The 21,534-nt window shown below is 48.0% G+C and overlaps 1 protein-coding gene across 4 annotated transcripts in view; it reads right to left on the reverse strand.

The window, feature by feature from the left end:
• Positions 1 to 3,023: 3,023 nt before the first annotated feature.
• appl2 (adaptor protein, phosphotyrosine interaction, PH domain and leucine zipper containing 2) overlaps positions 3,024 to 21,534 on the reverse strand; it is a 268,088-nt gene continuing 249,577 nt past the window's right edge. For all 4 annotated transcript variants that reach the window (XM_070897644.1, XM_070897645.1, XM_070897646.1 and 1 more), the window contains one exon: positions 3,024 to 6,261. In XM_070897644.1, coding sequence (XP_070753745.1) covers positions 6,139 to 6,261 — 123 coding nt within the window. In that variant the 3' untranslated portion in view covers positions 3,024 to 6,138. The remainder of the gene's footprint in view (positions 6,262 to 21,534) is intronic.

The raw sequence follows: 21,534 nt of genomic DNA on the forward strand, positions 1-21,534 counted from the left end.
CCTCCCTCTCCCTATGCCTCCTTTTCCTCCCATGCCCTCCCCCCTCTCTCCTACCCAGGACTCCGCTCGATTTCCCTCGTCCCCCTCCCTCCCCCTCTCACCGCACCTCCCCTTTCTCCCTCCCAACATTCACCCCTCCCTCTCCACCCATCCCTCCCTCACTGTCCCATTCCTCCCCCTCCCCATGCATCCGCTTTCTTGCTCGCCTCTCCCCCCTCTCCCACGCCTCCCCCCGTCCATCTCCCTCCCCCTGTCCATCTCCCCCCCTCCATCCCTCACCTTCCTCTCCCACCCCATCCTCTCCTTCCATCCCCACCCTCTCCCTTCCTCCCTCCCCCCATGCAACCCCTCCCTCCCGACCATCCCCCTCCCCTCTCTCTCACCTCCCCTATTTCTCCCTCCACTACCCTCCCCTCCCTATCTTGCCCTGCCCCTCCGTCTCCCCACTCTCCCTCCGTCCCTCCCCTCACTCTCCATCCCATTCCCACTGCCTCCCCTTTGTCCCCCTCCCTCTGCATCCCCTCCCTCAACCTCACCATTCCTCTCCTTCAATCCCCTCCCTACCCTCACTCACTCGCCCTCCCCACTCTGCCGCACCTTTGTGTCCCTCCCTTGCTTACCCACTACATCCCCTCCCCTCCCACTCACCCCCACATTCCCCGCCCTCTCCCCTCTACCTAATCCATCTCCCGCTCCCTCCCCATAACTCCCCACCATCTCTATCCCCTCCCTCCCCACCCTTACCTCCCATTCCCTCCCTGTCCCTCTCCCCACGCCTCCCCTTCCTCTCCCACACCCTCCCCTTCGACTCACTCCCTCCCACCTACCCAGGCCTCCACTCCCTCTCCTCCCCCTTGCTCTCCCTCTCCCCACGCCTTCCCTCCCTTTCCATCCCTCCCTCACCTCCCACCGCTCCCCTCTCCATTCCCTATCCGCCGCTCCCACTCCGTTCCCCCCTCCCTCACCTTCTCCTTCCTCACCCTCCCAATGCCTCCGACCTTTCTCCCTCCCGCTCCCTCCCCACCCTCTCACTCCCCTCCATTCACACTCCACCCCTTCCTCTCTTCTCCCTCCATCCATCTCCCTCGGTCCTTCTCTCTCCCTCCCATTCCCTCACTCTGCCCCCCTCCCTCCCTCACCCTCTACATCTCCTCCCATTGCACTCCCTGCCCCACCCCATCCACGCCCTCTTCCTCCATCCCCCCCACACCTCCCCGTCCTCCCTCGCTTGCCCCATGCTGCCCCTCCTCTCCCTCCCTCCCATTCCCTCTCTGCCCCTCCCTCTCCGTTCCCTCATCACCACTCCCCTCCCAATCCATCTCCCTCTCCGTTCCCTCCCGCTACATTCTCTCCCTACCCCTCTGTCCATCTCCCTCCCCTCGGTCCCTGTCTCTCCCTCCCATCCCCTCACTCTGCCTTCCCTTTGTCCCCCTCCCTCTCCATCCACTCACATCCCTCTCACTCCACTCCCTCTTCCCCTCATGCTCCCTCCCTCCCACACATCCCGTCACTATGCCTCTCCTTTGTCCCCCTCCCTCCCTCCCCCTCTACATCCCCTCTCCCCTTCCTCTCTTCCCCTCACGCTCTCTCCCTCCCTCCCGCCACTATGCCTCCCCTTTGTCCCCCTCCCTCCCTCACTCACCCTCTACATCCCCTCTCACTGCCCCCTCCCACCCTCCATTCCTCTCAATGCCCCCAATGCCCTCCCCCTCCGTCCGTCCCTCTCCTCCCTCGCTCTCCCCATGCCGCCACTCCCTCCCTTCCCATTCCCTTGCTCACCCCCGATGTGACCCCTCCCTCCACCACCCTGGCCTCCCTTCTCCTTCCATACCCCATCCCCACACCACCCCTCCCGACTCGCCCCCTCCCTCCCCTATTTCTCCCTCACTCCCCTCCCCTCCCTCTTTCTCCCCTGCATCCCTCTCCTCCCTCCCCACGCCGCGGCTTCTTCTCCCTCCCCTCGCTCACTCTGCCTCCCCTTTATCCCCCTCCCTCACCCTCTACATCCCCTCCCTCCCCTCTCCTTCTCCCCTCCCCACACCTTCATCTCCTCCACTCCCCCTCCTCCATCCCACTCCCTCCCGCCCCTGCTTCTCCTAACTCTCCCTCCCCTCCCTCACCATAACTCCCCTGCCTCTCCCTCCCCTTGCTCCCTCTCCCCTCGTCTCCCTTACATCCCCACCCTCTCCCTCCCAGCACCTCACTCTGCCTCCACTTTGTTCCCTCCCTCACCTCCCTCTCCATAACTCCCCTGCCTCTCCCTCGCTCCCTCTCCCCTCCCTTACAGCCCCTCACTGTGTCTCCACTTTGTCCCCCTCCCTCCCTCACCCTCTACAGCCACTCCCCTCCCTCTCACTGCCCCTCCATGTCTCCCCTTTCTCTGCCTCCCACCCCTTCACTATCGCTGCCCTCCCTCCATCCCCTCTCCCCATGCCACCCCTCCCTCCCCAACAACCTCTCTCCCCCCTTCAATCTCCCACACTTCCCCTTCCTCCCATCCCCTTACTCTCCCTCCCTCTTGCTTCCCCTCCCTCTCCCTCCCGCCGTCTCCCATCCCCGCACTCTTCCTAGCTGCGTCCCTCTCCCTCCCCATGCCTCCCTTCCCCTGCCACTCCCCTCACTTTCCCGCCCCTCCCTCTCCCTCCCCTCCCTCCCCAATCCATCTTCTGCTCCCTCCCCTCCCCAAGCCTTCCCTCCCTCCCTCCTTAATCCATCTTGGGGCATTGAATAAATTTAAGACAGAGATAGACAGTTTTTTAACCGATAAGGGAATAAGGGGTTATGGGGAGTAGGCAGGGAAGTGGACCTGAGTCCATGATCAGATCAGCCAAGATCGTATTAACTGGCGGAGCAGGCTCCAGGGGCCATATGGCCTACTCCTGCTCCTATTTCTTATGTTCTTATGGTCACTCTTCCCTAAAGGACAACAAGACTGTTAGTTAACCCCTTCTCATTACACAATACCCAACCTAGGAGGCTCCTCAACATACTAGTCTAAAAAAAACCATCTTGAGAAGAGGAAGTACCATAACTTGCTTTATACAGTGCCTTTTAATGTAGTAAAACATCTCATGGTGCTTACAGGAGTGTTATCAGACAATCGTTGACACAGAACCACATAAGGAGATACTAGGACAGGTGAAAGAGGTTGGTTTTAAAGAGGGAGAGAGACAGATAGGTTTAGGGAGGGAATTATAAAGCTTAGGACTCTGTTACTGCAGGCATGGCCGCCAATGGTAGAGCGATGGAAATTGGGGTGTATAAGAGGCCAGAAGGAGTGCAGATATGAGGGTTATAGGCTAAAGATTTCAGAGCTAGGGAGGAGCCATAGAGGGATTTGAAAACAAGGATGAGAATGTTAAAATTGAGATACTGAAGATAAATATTAAAAAGGAAATTTAATTACAAAATGAATGCCACTAAATAGACAAGTTACCAAATTCTGACGGGATGCATCCCTGGAGAGTAGTGGCACAAATCAAAAATTCCCAGTGGAATTGTGAATTGCGGCAAAGACTATTCCACAAAATGTCCATCCAGAGTTCATAAGGGATGAAATAACAATGCAGATCAAGTGCCAGTTGTGCCTTACCAACAGTTCTTTGAGGAATAAGTATGAAGACAAAGGGAATGCAAGGGATGTACGTGTGGATTTTCAGGTGCTGCATAAAGGGATTGTTATAAAAAGATGTGGTATGAGAGGTACAGCGAGGGAAATGGACGTGTTTGGGAGTGTGTGGGTAATGAGAAGCCCAGGGATCTCTGTTCCAACCTCATTCCCATTTCTCAAATTGTTTGAATGTAGGCAAAAGATTAAAGTTTGCTTTTACTATATTGGGCCATAGTGAAATGGGCAGATGCAGTTCAATGCAGAAAATGTGAAGGAATACATTTTAAAGAGGGCTAAGATTGCTCCGAATGAATTGGTGAGAGACAGGGCGTAGATTGAAAACAAAGGGGTAAATTGGAAGAAGTTTTGAGTTATTCGCACATGGAATACTTTACTATAAATGACGGTTGAGCCAGCGACTAACATTTAGAAGGGAATTGGATGGGCATTTGAAAAGAACTATAAAAGGACAAAAAAATATAGGGTTATACATCTCAATTTGAAGAATGGGCGATGAACTCTGCCACTTCCATGGATTAGTTTCCTTCCGTCTGGTGATAGTTGAGCACAACATGAATGGATGCCAAAATGTCAATGCTTTGTTTAAGGACCAGGGCTGTCTAGTGAAGTGAGGTCAGGTCCTTTTCATTCTGCTCTACGTGCCAAGAAACTTGCATTATTGTGAATGTTAACTTCACTGGAGCACAACGTGTTGGTTGAGGATGGTAACGTTCCGCGCCCGTGGGATTCTGATCCTGTAGTCTCGAAACAAGGTTCAGCAGTAAGCAAACTGGTATTGATCCAAAAAAGCCTCAATGGATGATCATACCTTTCTGCACAGTTGCAAGGGACCAGAATCTGGTTAGTTTTGGGGAAACTGGGCTTTACCTCAAACAGCTTACAGGTTTTCTATAGTTCAATGAATAGTGATTAAGGAAACAGTGGTTGCGAGAAGGTCCCGTTATTCTGTTCAGTCGTTTCTTTGAGCCCTTGGTGGAGCAACGTGTACACATCATTCTAAATCATGTTATTTACCCTGGTACATCTTTGCATTTGAATCTGGAGGAAATCTATGGCCCTGAAATTCAGGCCTCTCCGGGTCTGGACGGAGTGTGCATCGCAAAAAATGGGTTTTGGCGCACAATGCATATGTGCCAAAAAACGACTTTTCCGATCTGTCAAGTTTCTGGCTTGGCAGATCTCCCACATCTCGGGGAGAAGGACATTCCCACGACAGAGATTGGGCGATTTGCCTGTCTCTTGCCCAGCGAATGTCCTGAAAACTCTTGCGCCTGGTAAAAGCAGGTGCATAGCGTACTTTTACCAGCGTAAGTATTTTAAAACATACAAAAACATATAAAAATAAAATTTTAAAAACCCTACCCACTAAGGTATGTTTATTTTAAACCATAATTAAAACTTTTTTTTTCAAAAACATTTATATCAACTTTAATTTCTATAATATATTTATACGAGGTGTTAAAACATTTTTTTTATGTAGTGTTTGGGTGTGTTTCTCATTCATAATAGGCGTTTCGGACTTACAAAACTCCTATTACTTTACCGTGATTGGGTGTCCAGGCCCATGTTACTTCTACAGACTTCCCAACGTGAACGCGCTCCGTTGCGCAAGAAGAGGGGGCCTCTGGGATCTCTGGTGGGTGCAGCAGGAAAAGATAGGTGCGGATTTTTTAAGCCATTTTCTGGCGAGAGGACCGGGATTTCAGGGCCAATATAAACAGAGGAAAGCAGGTTCTGGGTGGAACGAAGTACATGTTTTCCCATTATTGTCTGAAATTATAAAATGTTAGGGACATGGGAATGCTGGGGTGAGAGGTTCTGTGTTACTGAAACGGGAAGAAATGATGCAGATGTGAGAACTTGTCAGCGTTTAAAATTGATTGTGGACTGAACATGTTAATACTACAGGGACCATAATCCAGTTTTATCAACATACTTCCCCCACACCAGCACCCTATTACACCATAAGGTGGTGAAGTGTCTATTTGCTACTCGTCTGACAATACTTAAAGGCTTAAGTCAGCTAATTTAACTACTGCACTATTTGCCAGTTTGTAACCATTGCAATACAGCGATTTATTTTCCAACATTACAGCATTGGCTATAAAGCACTGAGACTGTATAAATGCAAATCTTTCTTTTCGTTTTACTCAAAGCTTTGTCTTATGAAGCTTTTAAAAGTATAGGCACTTTAATCGGTTTAGTGAAAGTCAGTTTAAAATGATTAATAAGTCAGTTCCAGAATGATTGCGAGGCCTTTTTGCTTGTAAATTTGATGGTGTAAATCAGCCCACGTTATAAGTATGATAATAAACACTGATTCTTCATTCCTTGATGAAAATATATCCTTCACCCTACACACAATTCACCCAGAACTTCATTGGTCTAAAATTCAAGAAAAAAATACATTTACACAATTTAAAGACTGATCTGGAAATCAAAGAAATCATGGGAGATTGCAAGTGCTTTTTTGCTGTGACTGCTCCAAGACTCTGATTCAGCACATTCTACGCTTCCGATTCTAAACCCTCTTCAGTTTCATCTTTGTCCATCTGTTGACTGAGTAAAAGGAACTTTCCGTCAGCACTAAGCTTTGTCGACTTCATGAGCATCGCTAAAGCTTCTGGGTCCTGAAACATACAGAATTGTTTGGTTTAAAAAATATGTATACACTTTTCCCTTCAAATACACTTTGTAACCCTGTTTGGTCCAAACTAGACAAACTCCAGCTTTGCAGCAGTACTGATGTGCTGTGTGGTGTGGCTCAGTCACCAGTTACTGTATTGTGCGAGTCTGTTCTGGGTGACAATTCAAGCGGCACTGACTATTCAGACAGGGGCAAATTTCTCTGGCTAATCTTTGCACACAAGCACGAGATGGATCACCACGTAAGGTCCAGATCAGTCTCAGACTGAACTCCCAAGCTGTGAGTTTCAACAACAACTTTCATTTAAAAAGTACCTTTGACATAGTAAAACGTACGAAGACACTTTATGGAGCATAATCAGTCAAAAATTGACACCGAGCCAAAGAAGGCGACATTAGGAAAGTGATGGTCATAGAAGTAGGTTTTAAGAAGCATCTTAAGGGAGGAGGGAGAGGTTTAGGGAAGGAAATCTAAAGCTTAAGCAGCGAAGTAATGTTCTCCAATGGTGGAGCAAAGGAAGTACAAGATGCCAGAATTGGAGGAGTGCAGAGAGGGTTGTAGGGCTGGAGGAGGTCACAGAGATAGGAAGGGTTAAGGCCATAGAGGGATTTGAACGAGGATGAGAATTTTAAAACTAAGATGTTGCCAGACCAGGAGCCAATGTAGGTCAGCGAGCACAAGGGATGGATGAATGGGACTTGCTGCAAGTTAGGATATAGACATGGAAGATGGAAGGCTGGCCAGGAGAGCATTGCAATAATCAGGTCTAGAGGAATAGATGAGGGTTTCAGCAGTAGATGAGCTGAAACGGGATGTTTAGGAGTTGTAAGTATGTGGTCTTGATGATAGAAACATAGAAATATAGAAATTTACAGCGCAGGAGAAGGCCATTTCGTCCCATCGTGTTTGTGCCGGTCAACAAATAGCTGCACGGCCCTCGGTCAGCAGTTCTAAAGGTTACATATAAACCTATGAACAATCATGGAAAGGCAAAGAGCACCCAGCCCAACCAGTCCGCCTCACAAAACTGCACCACCCCTTATATTGAAACATTCTACACTCCACCCCAATCGGTGATGTAGAGGATATGGGCTTAGCTCAGGATTAAATTAGACGGTGAGGTTGAGAATGGACTGGTTCAGCCTCAGACAGTGGCAAAAGGGAGGGATGGAGTCGGTGGCGGGGACCGAAGACGGTGGCTTCGGTGTTCCCAATATTTAACTGGAGGAAATTTCTGTTCATCCAAGATTGTATGTTGGGCAAACAGTCAAGCACAGAGGCAGTGGAGAGGTCATGGTGAGATAGAGCTGGGTGTCAGTGTACATATGGAACTTGACGCTGTGCTTTCGGATGATGTCGCTGAGGGGCGTCAAGTGGATGAGAAATAAGAGGGGCCAAGAATAGGATCAGAGAAAGAGGGGCATTTAAACAGGATGAGAGAGAGAGGGAGCATTTAAACAGGATGAGAGAGAGAGGGCATTTAAACAGAATGAGAAAGGCCATTTAAACAGGATCAGAGAGAGAGACATTTAAACAGGATCAGAGAGAGAGAGGGGTTTTTAAACAGGATGAGAGAGAGGTGGGCATTTAAACAGGATGAGAGAGAGAGGGGGCATTGAAACAGGATGAGGGAGAGAGGGCATTTAAACATGATCAGAGAGAGGGGGGCATTTATACAGGATCAGAGAGAGCGAGGGGAATTTAAACCGGATCAGAGAGAGGGGCATTTCAACAGGATGAGAGAGAGAGAGGGGCATTTAAACGGGATCAGAGAGAGAGAGGGACATTTAAACAGGATCAGTGAGAGAGAGGGGTATTTAAACGGATCAGAGAGAGAGGAGGCATTTAAACAGGATCAGAGAGAGAGAGGGGGCATTTAAATAGGATCAGAGAAAGAGGGGCATTTAAACAGGATCAGAGAGAGAGGGGGCATTTAAACAGGATGAGAGAGAGAGGTGGGCATTTAAACAGGATCAGAGAGAGGGGGCATTTAAACAGGGTCAGAGAGAGAGGAGGGCATTTAAACCGGATCAGAGAGAGGGGGCATTTAAACAGGATGAGAGATGGCATTTAAACAGGATCAGAGAGAGGGGGCATTTGAAAAGGATGAGAGAGAGAGGGGCATTTAAACAGGATGAGAGAGAGCGCGGGGGCATTGAAACAGGATGAGAGAGAGAGGGTATTTAAACAGGATCAGAGCGAGGGGGGCCTTTATACAGGATCAGAGTGAGAGAGGGGAATTTAAACAGGATCAGAGAGAGGGGCATTTAAACAGGATCAGAGAAAGGGAGGGGTTTTTAAACAGGATCAGAGAGAGAGGGGCATTTAAACAGGATGAGAGAGAGAGGGGGCATTTAAACAGGATTAGAGAGAGGGGGCATTTAAATAGGATCAGAGAAAGAGGGGAGCATTTAAACAGAATTAGACAGAGGGGGTCATTTAAAGAGGATCAGAGAGAGAGGGGGCATTTAAACAGGATCAGAGAGAGGGGGGCATTGAAACAGGATGAGAGAGAGAGGGGGTCATTTAAACATAATCAGACAGAGGGGGGCATTGAAAGAGGACCAGAGAGAGAGAGAGGGGGCATTTAAACAGGATCAGAGAGAGAGGGGTCATTTAAACAGGATCAGAGAGAGTGGTGGGCATTTAAACAGGATCAGAGAGAGGGGGCATTTAAACAGGGTCAGAGAGAGAGGGGGGCATTTAAACAGGATCAGAGAGAGGGGGCATTTAAACAGGGTCAGAGAGAGAGAGGGACATTTAAACAGGATCAGAGAGAGAAGGGCATTTAAACAGGATCAGAGAGGGGGGGCCATTTGTACAGGATCAGAGAGAGAGAGGGAAATTTAAACAGGATCAGAGAGTGGGGGGCATTTAAACACAATAAGTGAGGGGGGGGCATTTAAACAAGACCAGAGAGAGAGGGGGCCATTTCAACAGGATCAGTGAGAGGGTGCATTAAAACAGGATCAGTGAGAGGGGCCTTGAAACAGGATCAGATAGAGAGGGCATTTAAACACGATCAGAGAGAGGTGGCATTTAAACAGGATCAGAGAGAGGGGCATTTATACAGGATCAGAGAGAGGGAGGGTTTTTTAAACAGGATCAGAGAGAGAGGGGCATTTAAACAGGATCAGAGAGAGGGGCATTTAAACAGAATGAGAAAGGGCATTTAAACAGGATCAGAGAGAGGGACATTTAAACAGGATCAGAGAGAAGAGGGGTTTTTAAACAGGATGAGAGAGAGGTGGGCATTTAAACAGGATCAGAGAGAGAGGGGGGCATTTAAACAGGATCAGTGAGAGAGAGGGGCATTTAAACGGATCAGAGAGAGAGGGTGCATTGAAACAGGATGAGAGAGAGACTGGGTAATTTAAACAGGATTAGGGAGAGAGAGGTGGCATTTAAACAGGATCAGAGAGGGGGCATTTAAAGAAGTTCAGTGAGTGAGCGACATTTAAACAGCATCAGAGGGGCATTTAAACAGGATCAGTGAGAGAGAGGGGCATTTAAACGGATTAGAGAGAAAGGGGACATTTAAACATGATCAGAGAGAGAGGGTTTTTTTTAAACAGGATCAGAGAGAGAGGGGACATTTAAATAGGATCAGTGAGAGGGGGCATTTAAACAGGATGAGAGAGGGCATTTAAACAGGATGAGAGAGAGAGGGGGCATTTAAATAGGATCAGAGAAAGAGGGGCATTTAAACAGGATGAGAGAGAGAGGGGGGCATTTAAACAGGATCAGAGAGAGGGGCATTTAAACAGAATGAGAAAGGGCATTTAAACAGGATCAGAGAGAGGGACATTTAAACAGGATCAGAGAGAGAAGGGCATTCAAACAGGATCAAAGAGGGGGGGGCATTTATACAGGATCAGAGAGCGAGGGTTATTTAAACAGGATAAGAGAGAGAGGGACATTTAAACAGGATGAGAGAGAGGGGCATTTAAACAGGATCAGTGAGAGAGAGGGGCATTTAAACGGATCAGAGAGAGAGAAGGCATTTAAACAGAATCAGAGAGAGAGGGGGCATTTAAATAGGATCAGAGAAAGAGGGGGATTTAAACAGGATCAGAGAGAGAGGGGGCATTTAAACAGGGTCAGAGAGAGAGGGGGCATTTAAACAGGATCAGAGAGAGAGGTGGGCATTTAAACAGGATCAGAGAGAGGGGGCATTTAAACAGGGTCAGAGAGAGAGGGGGCATTTAAACAGGATCAGAGAGAGAGGTGGGCATTTAAACAGGATCAGAGAGAGGGGGCATTTAAACAGGGTCAGAGAGAGGGGGGGGGGCATTTAAACAGGATCAGAGAGAGAGGTGTGCATATAAACAGGATCAGAGAGAGGGGGCATTTAAACAGGGTCAGAGAGAGAGGGGGCATTTAAACAGGATCAGCGAGAGAGGTGGGCATTTAAACAGGATCAGAGAGAGGGGGCATTTAAACAGGGTCAGAGAGAGGGGGGGGGGCATTTAAACAGGATCAGAGAGAGGGGGCATTTAAACAGGATGAGAGAGGGCATTTAAACAGGATTAGAGAGAGAGAGAGGGGTATTTAAACAGGATCAGAGAGAGGGGGCATTTAAAAAGGATGAGAGAGAGAGGGACATTTAAACAGGATCAGAGAGAGAAGGGCATTCAAACAGGATCAAAGAGGGGGGGGGCATTTATACAGGATCAGAGAGCGAGGGTTATTTAAACAGGATGAGAGAGAGAGGGACATTTAAACAGGATGAGAGAGAGGCGGGCATTTAAACAGGAGCAGTGAGAGAGAGGGGCATTTAAACGGATCAGAGAGAGAGAAGGCATTTAAATAGGATCAGAGAAAGAGGGGGATTTAAACAGGATCAGAGAGAGAGGGGGCATTTAAACAGGATCAGAGAGAGAGGTGGGCATTTAAACAGGATCAGAGAGAGGGGGCATTTAAACAGGATCAGAGAGAGGGGGCATTTAAACAGGGTCAGAGAGAGAGGGGGCATTTAAACAGGATCAGAGAGAGAGGTGGGCATTTAAACAGGATCAGAGAGAGGGGGCATTTAAACAGGGTCAGAGAGAGGGGGAGGGGCATTTAAACAGGATCAGAGAGAGGGGGCATTTAAACATGATGAGAGAGGGCATTTAAACAGGATCAGAGAGAGGGGCATTTAAACAGGATCAGAGAGAGAGGGGTATTTAAACAGGATCAGAGAAAGGGGGCATTTAAAAAGGATGAGAGAGAGAGGGGCATTTAAACAGGATGAGAGAGAGAGGGGCATTGAAACAGGATGAGAGAGAGACGGTATTTAAACAGGATCAGAGAGAGGGGGGCATTTATACGGGATCAGAGAGAGAGAGGGTAATTTAAACAGGATCAGAGAGAGAGGTGGGCATTTAAACACGATCAGAGAGAGGGGGGGAGCATTTAAACACAATAAGTGAGAGGGGGGGCATTTAAACAAGACCAGAGAGAGAGGGGGGCATTTCAACAGGATCAGTGAGAGGGGTCATTTAAACAGGACAGTGAGAGGGGGGCATTTAAACAGGATCAGAGAGAGAGAGGGGGCATTTAAACAGGATCATAGAGAGAGAGGGGCATTTAAACAGGATGAGAGAGGGCATTTAAACAGGATCAGAGAGAGAGAGGGGTTCTTAAACGGATCAGGGGGAGAGGGGGCATTTAAACTGGATTTGAGAGAGAGGGGGCATTTAAACAGGATTAGAGAGGGGGCATTTAAACAGGATCAGAGAGAGAGGTGGGCATTTAAACAGGATCAGAGAGAGGGGGCATTTAAACAGGATCAGAGAGAGGGGGCATTTAAACAGGGTCAGAGAGAGGGGGGGGGGCATTTAAACAGGATCAGAGAGAGAGGTGTGCATTTAAACAGGATCAGAGAGAGGGGGCATTTAAACAGGGTCAGAGAGAGAGGGGGCATTTAAACAGGATCAGCGAGAGAGGTGGGCATTTAAACAGGATCAGAGAGAGGGGGCATTTAAACAGGGTCAGAGAGAGGGGGGGGGCATTTAAACAGGATCAGAGAGAGGGGGCATTTAAACAGGATGAGAGAGGGCATTTAAACAGGATTAGAGAGAGAGAGAGGGGTATTTAAACAGGATCAGAGAGAGGGGGCATTTAAAAAGGATGAGAGAGAGAGGGACATTTAAACAGGATCAGAGAGAGGGGGCATTTAAACAGGGTCAGAGAGAGGGGGGGGGGGGCATTTAAACAGGATCAGAGAGAGAGGTGGGCATTTAAACAGGATCAGAGAGAGGGGGCATTTAAACAGGGTCAGAGAGAGGGGGGGGGGCATTTAAACAGGATCAGAGAGAGGGGGCATTTAAACATGATGAGAGAGGGCATTTAAACAGGATCAGAGAGAGAGAGAGGGGTATTTAAACAGGATCAGAGAGAGGGGGCATTTAAAAAGGATGAGAGAGAGAGGGGCATTTAAACAGGATGAGAGAGAGAGGGGCATTGAAACAGGATGAGAGAGAGACGGTATTTAAACAGGATCAGAGAGAGGGGGGCATTTATACGGGATCAGAGAGAGAGAGGGTAATTTAAACAGGATCAGAGAGAGAGGTGGGCATTTAAACACGATCAGAGAGAGGGGGCATTTAAACAGGGTCAGAGAGAGGGGGGGGCATTTAAACAGGATGAGAGAGGGCATTTAAACAGGATCAGAGAGAGGGGGCATTTGAAAAGGATGAGAGAGAGCGCGGGGGCATTGAAACAGGATGAGAGAGAGCGCGGGGGCATTGAAACAGGATGAGAGAGAGAGGGTATTTAAACAGGATCAGAGCGAGGGGGGCCTTTATACAGGATCAGAGTGAGAGAGGGGCATTTAAACAGGATCAGAGAGAGGGGCATTTAAACAGGATTAGAGAGAGGGGGCATTTAAATAGGATCAGAGAAAGAGGGGAGCATTTAAACAGAATTAGACAGAGGGGGTCATTTAAAGAGGATCAGAGAGAGAGGGGGCATTTAAACAGGATCAGAGAGAGGGGGGCATTGAAACAGGATGAGAGAGAGAGGGGGTCATTTAAACATAATCAGACAGAGGGGGGCATTGAAAGAGGACCAGAGAGAGAGAGAGGGGGCATTTAAACAGGATCAGAGAGAGAGGGGTCATTTAAACAGGATCAGAGAGAGTGGTGGGCATTTAAACAGGATCAGAGAGAGGGGGCATTTAAACAGGGTCAGAGAGAGAGGGGGGCATTTAAACAGGATCAGAGAGAGGGGGCATTTAAACAGGGTCAGAGAGAGAGAGGGACATTTAAACAGGATCAGAGAGAGAAGGGCATTTAAACAGGATCAGAGAGGGGGGGCCATTTGTACAGGATCAGAGAGAAAGAGGGAAATTTAAACAGGATCAGAGAGTGGGGGGCATTTAAACACAATAAGTGAGAGGGGGGCATTTAAACAAGACCAGAGAGAGAGGGGGCCATTTCAACAGGATCAGTGAGAGGGTGCATTAAAACAGGATCAGTGAGAGGGGCCTTGAAACAGGATCAGATAGAGAGGGCATTTAAACACGATCAGAGAGAGGTGGCATTTAAACAGGATCAGAGAGAGAGGGGCATTTAAACAGGATCAGAGAGAGAGGGGGCATTTAAACAGGATCAGAGAGAGGGGGCATTTAAACAGGATGAGACAGGGCATTTAAACAGGATGAGAGAGAGAGGGGGCATTTAAATAGGATCAGAGAAAGAGGGGCATTTAAACAGCATGAGAGAGAGGGGGGGGCATTTAAACATGATCAGAGAGAGGGGCATTTAAACAGAATGAGAAAGGGCATTTAAACAGGATCAGAGAGAGGGACATTTAAACAGGATCAGAGAGAAGAGGGGTTTTTAAACAGGATGAGAGAGAGGTGGGCATTTAAACAGGATCAGAGAGAGAGGGGGGCATTTAAACAGGATCAGTGAGAGAGAGGGGCATTTAAACGGATCAGAGAGAGAGGGTGCATTGAAACAGGATGAGAGAGAGACTGGGTAATTTAAACAGGATTAGGGAGAGAGAGGTGGCATTTAAACAGGATCAGAGAGGGGGCATTTAAACAAGTTCAGCGAGTGAGCGACATTTAAACAGCATCAGAGGGGCATTTAAACAGGATCAGTGAGAGAGAGGGTCATTTAAACGGATTAGAGAGAAAGGGGACATTTAAACATGATCAGAGAGAGAGGGTTTTTTTTAAACAGGATCAGAGAGAGAGGGGACATTTAAATAGGATCAGTGAGAGGGGGCATTTAAACAGGATGAGAGAGGGCATTTAAACAGGATGAGAGAGAGAGGGGGCATTTAAATAGGATCAGAGAAAGAGGGGCATTTAAACAGGATGAGAGAGAGAGGGGGGCATTTAAACAGGATCAGAGAGAGGGGCATTTAAACAGAATGAGAAAGGGCATTTAAACAGGATCAGAGAGAGGGACATTTAAACAGGATCAGAGAGAGAAGGGCATTCAAACAGGATCAAAGAGGGGGGGGCATTTATACAGGATCAGAGAGCGAGGGTTATTTAAACAGGATAAGAGAGAGAGGGACATTTAAACAGGATGAGAGAGAGGGGCATTTAAACAGGATCAGTGAGAGAGGGGCATTTAAACGGATCAGAGAGAGAGAAGGCATTTAAACAGGATCAGAGAGAGAGGGGGCATTTAAATAGGATCAGAGAAAGAGGGGGATTTAAACAGGATCAGAGAGAGAGGGGGCATTTAAACAGGATCAGTGAGAGAGGTGGGCATTTAAACAGGATCAGAGAGAGGGGGCATTTAAACAGGGTCAGAGAGAGAGGGGGCATTTAAACAGGATCAGAGAGAGAGGTGGGCATTTAAACAGGATCAGAGAGAGGGGGCATTTAAACAGGGTCAGAGAGAGGGGGCATTTAAACAGGGTCAGAGAGAGAGGTGTGCATTTAAACAGGATCAGAGAGAGGGGGCATTTAAACAGGGTCAGAGAGAGAGGGGGCATTTAAACAGGATCAGCGAGAGAGGTGGGCATTTAAACAGGATCAGAGAGAGGGGGCATTTAAACAGGGTCAGAGAGAGGGGGGGGGCATTTAAACAGGATCAGAGAGAGGGGGCATTTAAACAGGATGAGAGAGGGCATTTAAACAGGATTAGAGAGAGAGAGAGGGGTATTTAAACAGGATCAGAGAGAGGGGGCATTTAAACATGATGAGAGAGGGCATTTAAACAGGATCAGAGAGAGGGGCATTTAAACAGGATCAGAGAGAGAGAGAGGGGTATTTAAACAGGATCAGAGAGAGGGGGCATTTAAAAAGGATGAGAGAGAGAGGGGCATTTAAACAGGATGAAAGAGAGAGGGGCATTGAAACAGGATGAGAGAGAGACGGTATTTAAACAGGATCAGAGAGAGGGGGGCATTTATACGGGATCAGAGAGAGAGAGGGTAATTTAAACAGGATCAGAGAGAGAGGTGGGCATTTAAACACGATCAGAGAGAGGGGGGGAGCATTTAAACACAATAAGTGAGAGGTGGGGCATTTAAACAAGACCAGAGAGAGAGGGGGGCATTTCAACAGGATCAGTGAGAGGGGTCATTTAAACAGGACAGTGAGAGGGGGGCATTTAAACAGGATCAGAGAGAGAGAGGGGGCATTTAAACAGGATCATAGAGAGAGAGGGGCATTTAAACAGGATGAGAGAGGGCATTTAAACAGGATCAGAGAGAGAGAGGGGTTCTTAAACGGATCAGGGGGAGAGGGGGCATTTAAACAGGACTTGAGAGAGAGGGGGCATTTAAACAGGATTAGAGAGGGGGCATTTAAACAGGATCAGAGAGAGAGGTGGGCATTTAAACAGGATCAGAGAGAGGGGGCATTTAAACAGGATCAGAGAGAGGGGGCATTTAAACAGGGTCAGAGAGAGGGGGGGGGCATTTAAACAGGATCAGAGAGAGAGGGGGCATTTAAACAGGAGCAGTGAGAGAGAGGGGCATTTAAACGGATCAGAGAGAGAGAAGGCATTTAAATAGGATCAGAGAAAGAGGGGGATTTAAACAGGATCAAAGAGAGAGGGGGCATTTAAACAGGATCAGAGAGAGAGGTGGGCATTTAAACAGGATCGGAGAGAGGGGGCATTTAAACAGGGTCAGAGAGAGAGTGGGCATTTAAACAGGATCAGAGAGAGAGGTGGGCATTTAAACAGGATCAGAGAGAGGGGGCATTTAAACAGGGTCAGAGAGAGGGGGGGGGGCATTTAAACAGGATCAGAGAGAGGGGGCATTTAAACATGATGAGAGAGGGCATTTAAACAGGATCAGAGAGAGGGGCATTTAAACAGGATCAGAGAGAGAGAGAAGGTTATTTAAACAGGATCAGAGAGAGGGGGCATTTAAAAAGGATGAGAGAGAGAGGGGCATTTAAACAGGATGAGAGAGAGAGGGGCATTGAAACAGGATGAGAGAGAGACGGTATTTAAACAGGATCAGAGAGAGGGGGGCATTTATACGGGATCAGAGAGAGAGAGGGTAATTTAAACAGGATCAGAGAGAGAGGTGGGCATTTAAACACGATCAGAGAGAGGGGGGGAGCATTTAAACACAATAAGTGAGAGGGGGGGCATTTAAACAAGACCAGAGAGAGAGGGGGGCATTTCAACAGGATCAGTGAGAGGGGTCATTTAAACAGGACAGTGAGAGGGGGGCATTTAAACAGGATCAGAGAGAGAGAGGGGGCATTTAAACAGGATCATAGAGAGAGAGGGGCATTTAAACAGGATGAGAGAGGGCATTTAAACAGGATCAGAGAGAGAGAGAGGGGTTCTTAAACGGATCAGGGGGAGAGGGGGCATTTAAACAGGACTTGAGAGAGAGGGGGCATTTAAACAGGATTAGAGAGGGGGCATTTAAACAGGATCAGAGAGAGAGGTGGGCATTTAAACAGGATCAGAGAGAGGGGGCATTTAAACAGGATCAGAGAGAGGGGGCATTTAAACAGGGTCAGAGAGAGGGGGGGGGGCATTTAAACAGGATCAGAGAGAGAGGTGTGCATTTAAACAGGATCAGAGAGAGGGGGCATTTAAACAGGGTCAGAGAGAGAGGGGGCATTTAAACAGGAGCAGTGAGAGAGAGGGGCATTTAAACGGATCAGAGAGAGAGAAGGCATTTAAATAGGATCAGAGAAAGAGGGGGATTTAAACAGGATCAAAGAGAGAGGGGGCATTTAAACAGGATCAGAGAGAGAGGTGGGCATTTAAACAGGATCGGAGAGAGGGGGCATTTAAACAGGGTCAGAGAGAGAGTGGGCATTTAAACAGGATCAGAGAGAGAGGTGGGCATTTAAACAGGATCAGAGAGAGGGGGCATTTAAACAGGGTCAGAGAGAGGGGGGGGGGGGCATTTAAACAGGATCAGAGAGAGGGGGCATTTAAACATGATGAGAGAGGGCATTTAAACAGGATCAGAGAGAGGGGCATTTAAACAGGATCAGAGAGAGAGAGAGGGGTATTTAAACAGGATCAGAGAGAGGGGGCATTTAAAAAGGATGAGAGAGAGAGGGGCATTTAAACAGGATGAGAGAGAGAGGGGCATTGAAACAGGTTGAGAGAGAGACGGTATTTAAACAGGATCAGAGAGAGGGGGGCATTTATACGGGATCAGAGAGAGAGAGGGTAATTTAAACAGGATCAGAGAGAGAGGTGGGCATTTAAACACGATCAGAGAGAGGGGGGGAGCATTTAAACACAATAAGTGAGAGGGGGGGCATTTAAACAAGACCAGAGAGAGAGGGGGGCATTTCAACAAGATCAGTGAGAGGGGTCATTTAAACAGGACAGTGAGAGGGGGGCATTTAAACAGGATCAGAGAGAGAGAGGGGGCATTTAAACAGGATCATAGAGAGAGAGGGGCATTTAAACAGGATGAGAGAGGGCATTTAAACAGGATCAGAGAGAGAGAGGGGTTCTTAAACGGATCAGGGGGAGAGGGGGCATTTAAACAGGATTTGAGAGGGGGCATTTAAACAGGATTAGAGAGGGGGCATTTAAATAGGATCAGTGAGAGGGGGCATTTAAACAGGATCAGAGAGAGAGGGGGGCATTTAAATAGGATCAGAGAGAGAGGGGGGCATTTAAACAGGATCAGAGAGAGAGGGGGCATTTAAACAGGATCAGAGAGAGAGGGGGTCATTTAAACAGGATCAGAGAGAGGGAGCATTTAAACAGGATCAGAAAGAGAGAGGGACATTTAAACACGATAAGAGAGAGAAGGGCATTTAAACAGGATCAGAGAGGGGGCATTTAAACAGGATCAGAGAGGGGCATTTAAACAGGATCAGAGAGAGAGGGGGGCATTTAAACAGGATCAGAGAACGAGGGGTATTTAAACAGGATGAGAGAGAGAGGAGCATTTAAATAGGATGAGAGAGAGAGAAGGGGCATTTAAACAGGATCAGAGAGAGGGGCATTTAAACAGAGCCAGAGAGAGAGAGGGACATTTAAACAGGATCAGAGAGAGAAGGGCATTCAAACAGGATCAGAGGGGGGGGGGGGCATTTATACAGGATCAGAGAGGGCATTTAAACAGGATCAGAGAGAGGGGGCATTTATAAAGGATGAGAGAGAGAGGGGAATTTAAACAGGATGAGAGAGAGAGGGGGCATTTAAACAGAATAAGTGAGAGGGGGGGCATTTAAACAAGATCAGAGAGAGAGGAGGCCTTTAAATCGGATCAGAGAGAGGGGGGCATTTAAACAGGATCAGAGAGAGAGCGGGGGGCATTGAAACAGGATCAGAGAGAGAAAGGGGGCATTTAAACAGGATCAGAGAAAGAGGGGAGCATTTAAACAGAATCAGACAGAGCGGGTCATTTAAAGAGGATCAGAGAGAGAGGGGGCATTTAAACAGGATGAGAGAGAGAGCTGTGCATTTAAACAGGATAAGAGAGAGGGGGCATTTAAACAGGGTCAGAGAGAGGGGGCATTTAAACAGGGTCAGAGAGAGGGGGGGGGGCATTTAAACAGGATCAGAGAGAGAGGTGTGCATTTAAACAGGATCAGAGAGAGGGGGCATTTAAACAGGGTCAGAGAGAGAGGGGGCATTTAAACAGGATCAGCGAGAGAGGTGGGCATTTAAACAGGATCAGAGAGAGGGGGCATTTAAACAGGGTCAGAGAGAGGGGGGGGCATTTAAACAGGATCAGAGAGAGGGGGCATTTAAACAGGATGAGAGGGGGCATTTAAACAGGATGAGAGAGGGCATTTAAACAGGATTAGAGAGAGAGAGAGGGACATTTAAACAGGATCAGAGAGAGAAGGGCATTCAAACAGGATCAAAGAGGGGGGGGGGCATTTATACAGGATCAGAGAGCGAGGGTTATTTAAACAGGATGAGAGAGAGAGGGACATTTAAACAGGATGAGAGAGAGGGGGGCATTTAAACAGGAGCAGTGAGAGAGAGAGGCATTTAAACGGATCAGAGAGAGAGAAGGCATTTAAATAGGATCAGAGAAAGAGGGGGATTTAAACAGGATCAGAGAGAGAGGGGGCATTTAAACAGGATCAGAGAGAGAGGTGGGCATTTAAACAGGATCAGAGAGAGGGGGCATTTAAACAGGGTCAGAGAGAGAGGGGGCATTTAAACAGGATCAGAGAGAGAGGTGGGCATTTAAACAGGATCAGAGAGAGGGGGCATTTAAACAGGGTCAGAGAGAGGGGGGGGGCATTTAAACAGGATCAGAGAGAGGGGGCATTTAAACATGATGAGAGAGGGCATTTAAACAGGATCAGAGAGAGGGGCATTTAAACAGGATCAGAGAGAGAGAGAGGGGTATTTAAACAGGATCAGAGAGAGGGGCATTTAAAAAGGATGAGAGAGAGAGGGGCATTTAAACAGGATGAGAGAGAGAGGGGCATTGAAACAGGATGAGAGAGAGACGGTATTTAAACAGGATCAGAGAGAGGGGGGCATTTATACGGGATCAGAGAGAGAGAGGGTAATTTAACAGGATCAGAGAGAGGGGGGAGCATTTAAACACAATAAGTGAGAGGGGGGGCATTTAAACAAGACCAGAGAGAGAGAGGGGGGCATTTCAACAGGATCAGTGAGAGGGGTCATTTAAACAGGACAGTGAGAGGGGGGCATTTAAACAGGATCAGAGAGAGAGAGGGGGCATTTAAACAAGATCAGAGAGAGAGGGGGGCATTTAAACAGGATGAGAGAGAGAGGGCATTTAAACAGAATGAGAAAGGGCATTTAAACAGGATCAGAGAGAGAGACATTTAAACAGGATCAGAGAGAGAGAGAGGGGTTTTTAAACAGGATGAGAGAGAGGTGGGCATTTAAACAGGATGAGAGAGAGAGGGGGCATTGAAACAGGATGAGGGAGAGAGGGCATTTAAACATGATCAGAGAGAGGGGGGCATTTATACAGGATCAGAGAGAGCGAGGGGAATTTAAACCGGATCAGAGAGAGGGGCATTTCAACAGGATCAGAGAGAGAGGGGGCATTTAAACAGGATGAGAGAGAGAGGTGGGCATTTAAACAGGATCAGAGAGAGGGGGCATTTAAACAGGGTCAGAGAGAGAGGGGGGCATTTAAACCGGATCAGAGAGAGGGGGCATTTAAACAGGATGAGAGAGGGCATTTAAACAGGATCAGAGAGAGGGGGCATTTGAAAAGGATGAGAGAGAGAGGGGCATTTAAACAGGATGAGAGAGAGCGCGGGGGCATTGAAACAGGATGAGAGAGAGAGGGTATTTAAACAGGATCAGAGCGAGGGGGGCCTTTAAACAGGATGAGAGAGAGAGGGGGCATTTAAACAGGATTAGAGAGAGGGGGCATTTAAATAGGATCAGAGAAAGAGGGAAGCATTTAAACAGAATTAGACAGAGGGGGTCATTTAAAGAGGATCAGAGAGAGAGGGGGCATTTAAACAGGATCAGAGAGAGGGGGGCATTGAAACAGGATCAGAGAGAGAGGGGGTCATTTAGACATAATCAGACAGAGGGGGGCATTGAAAGAGGACCAGAGAGAGAGAGAGGGGGCATTTAAACAGGATCAGAGAGAGAGGGGTCATTTAAACAGGATCAGAGAGAGTGGTGGGCATTTAAACAGGATCAGAGAGAGGGGGCATTTAAACAGGGTCAGAGAGAGAGGGGGGCATTTAAACAGGGTCAGAGAGAGAGAGGGACATTTAAACAGGATCAGAGAGAGAAGGGCATTTAAACAGGATCAGAGAGGGGGGGCCATTTGTACAGGATCAGAGAGAGAGAGGGAAATTTAAACAGGATCAGAGAGTGGGGGGCATTTAAACACAATAAGT

Source organism: Pristiophorus japonicus, chromosome 13 (genome assembly GCF_044704955.1).
Source record: "Pristiophorus japonicus isolate sPriJap1 chromosome 13, sPriJap1.hap1, whole genome shotgun sequence".
Taxonomy (NCBI): Eukaryota; Metazoa; Chordata; class Chondrichthyes; family Pristiophoridae; genus Pristiophorus; species Pristiophorus japonicus.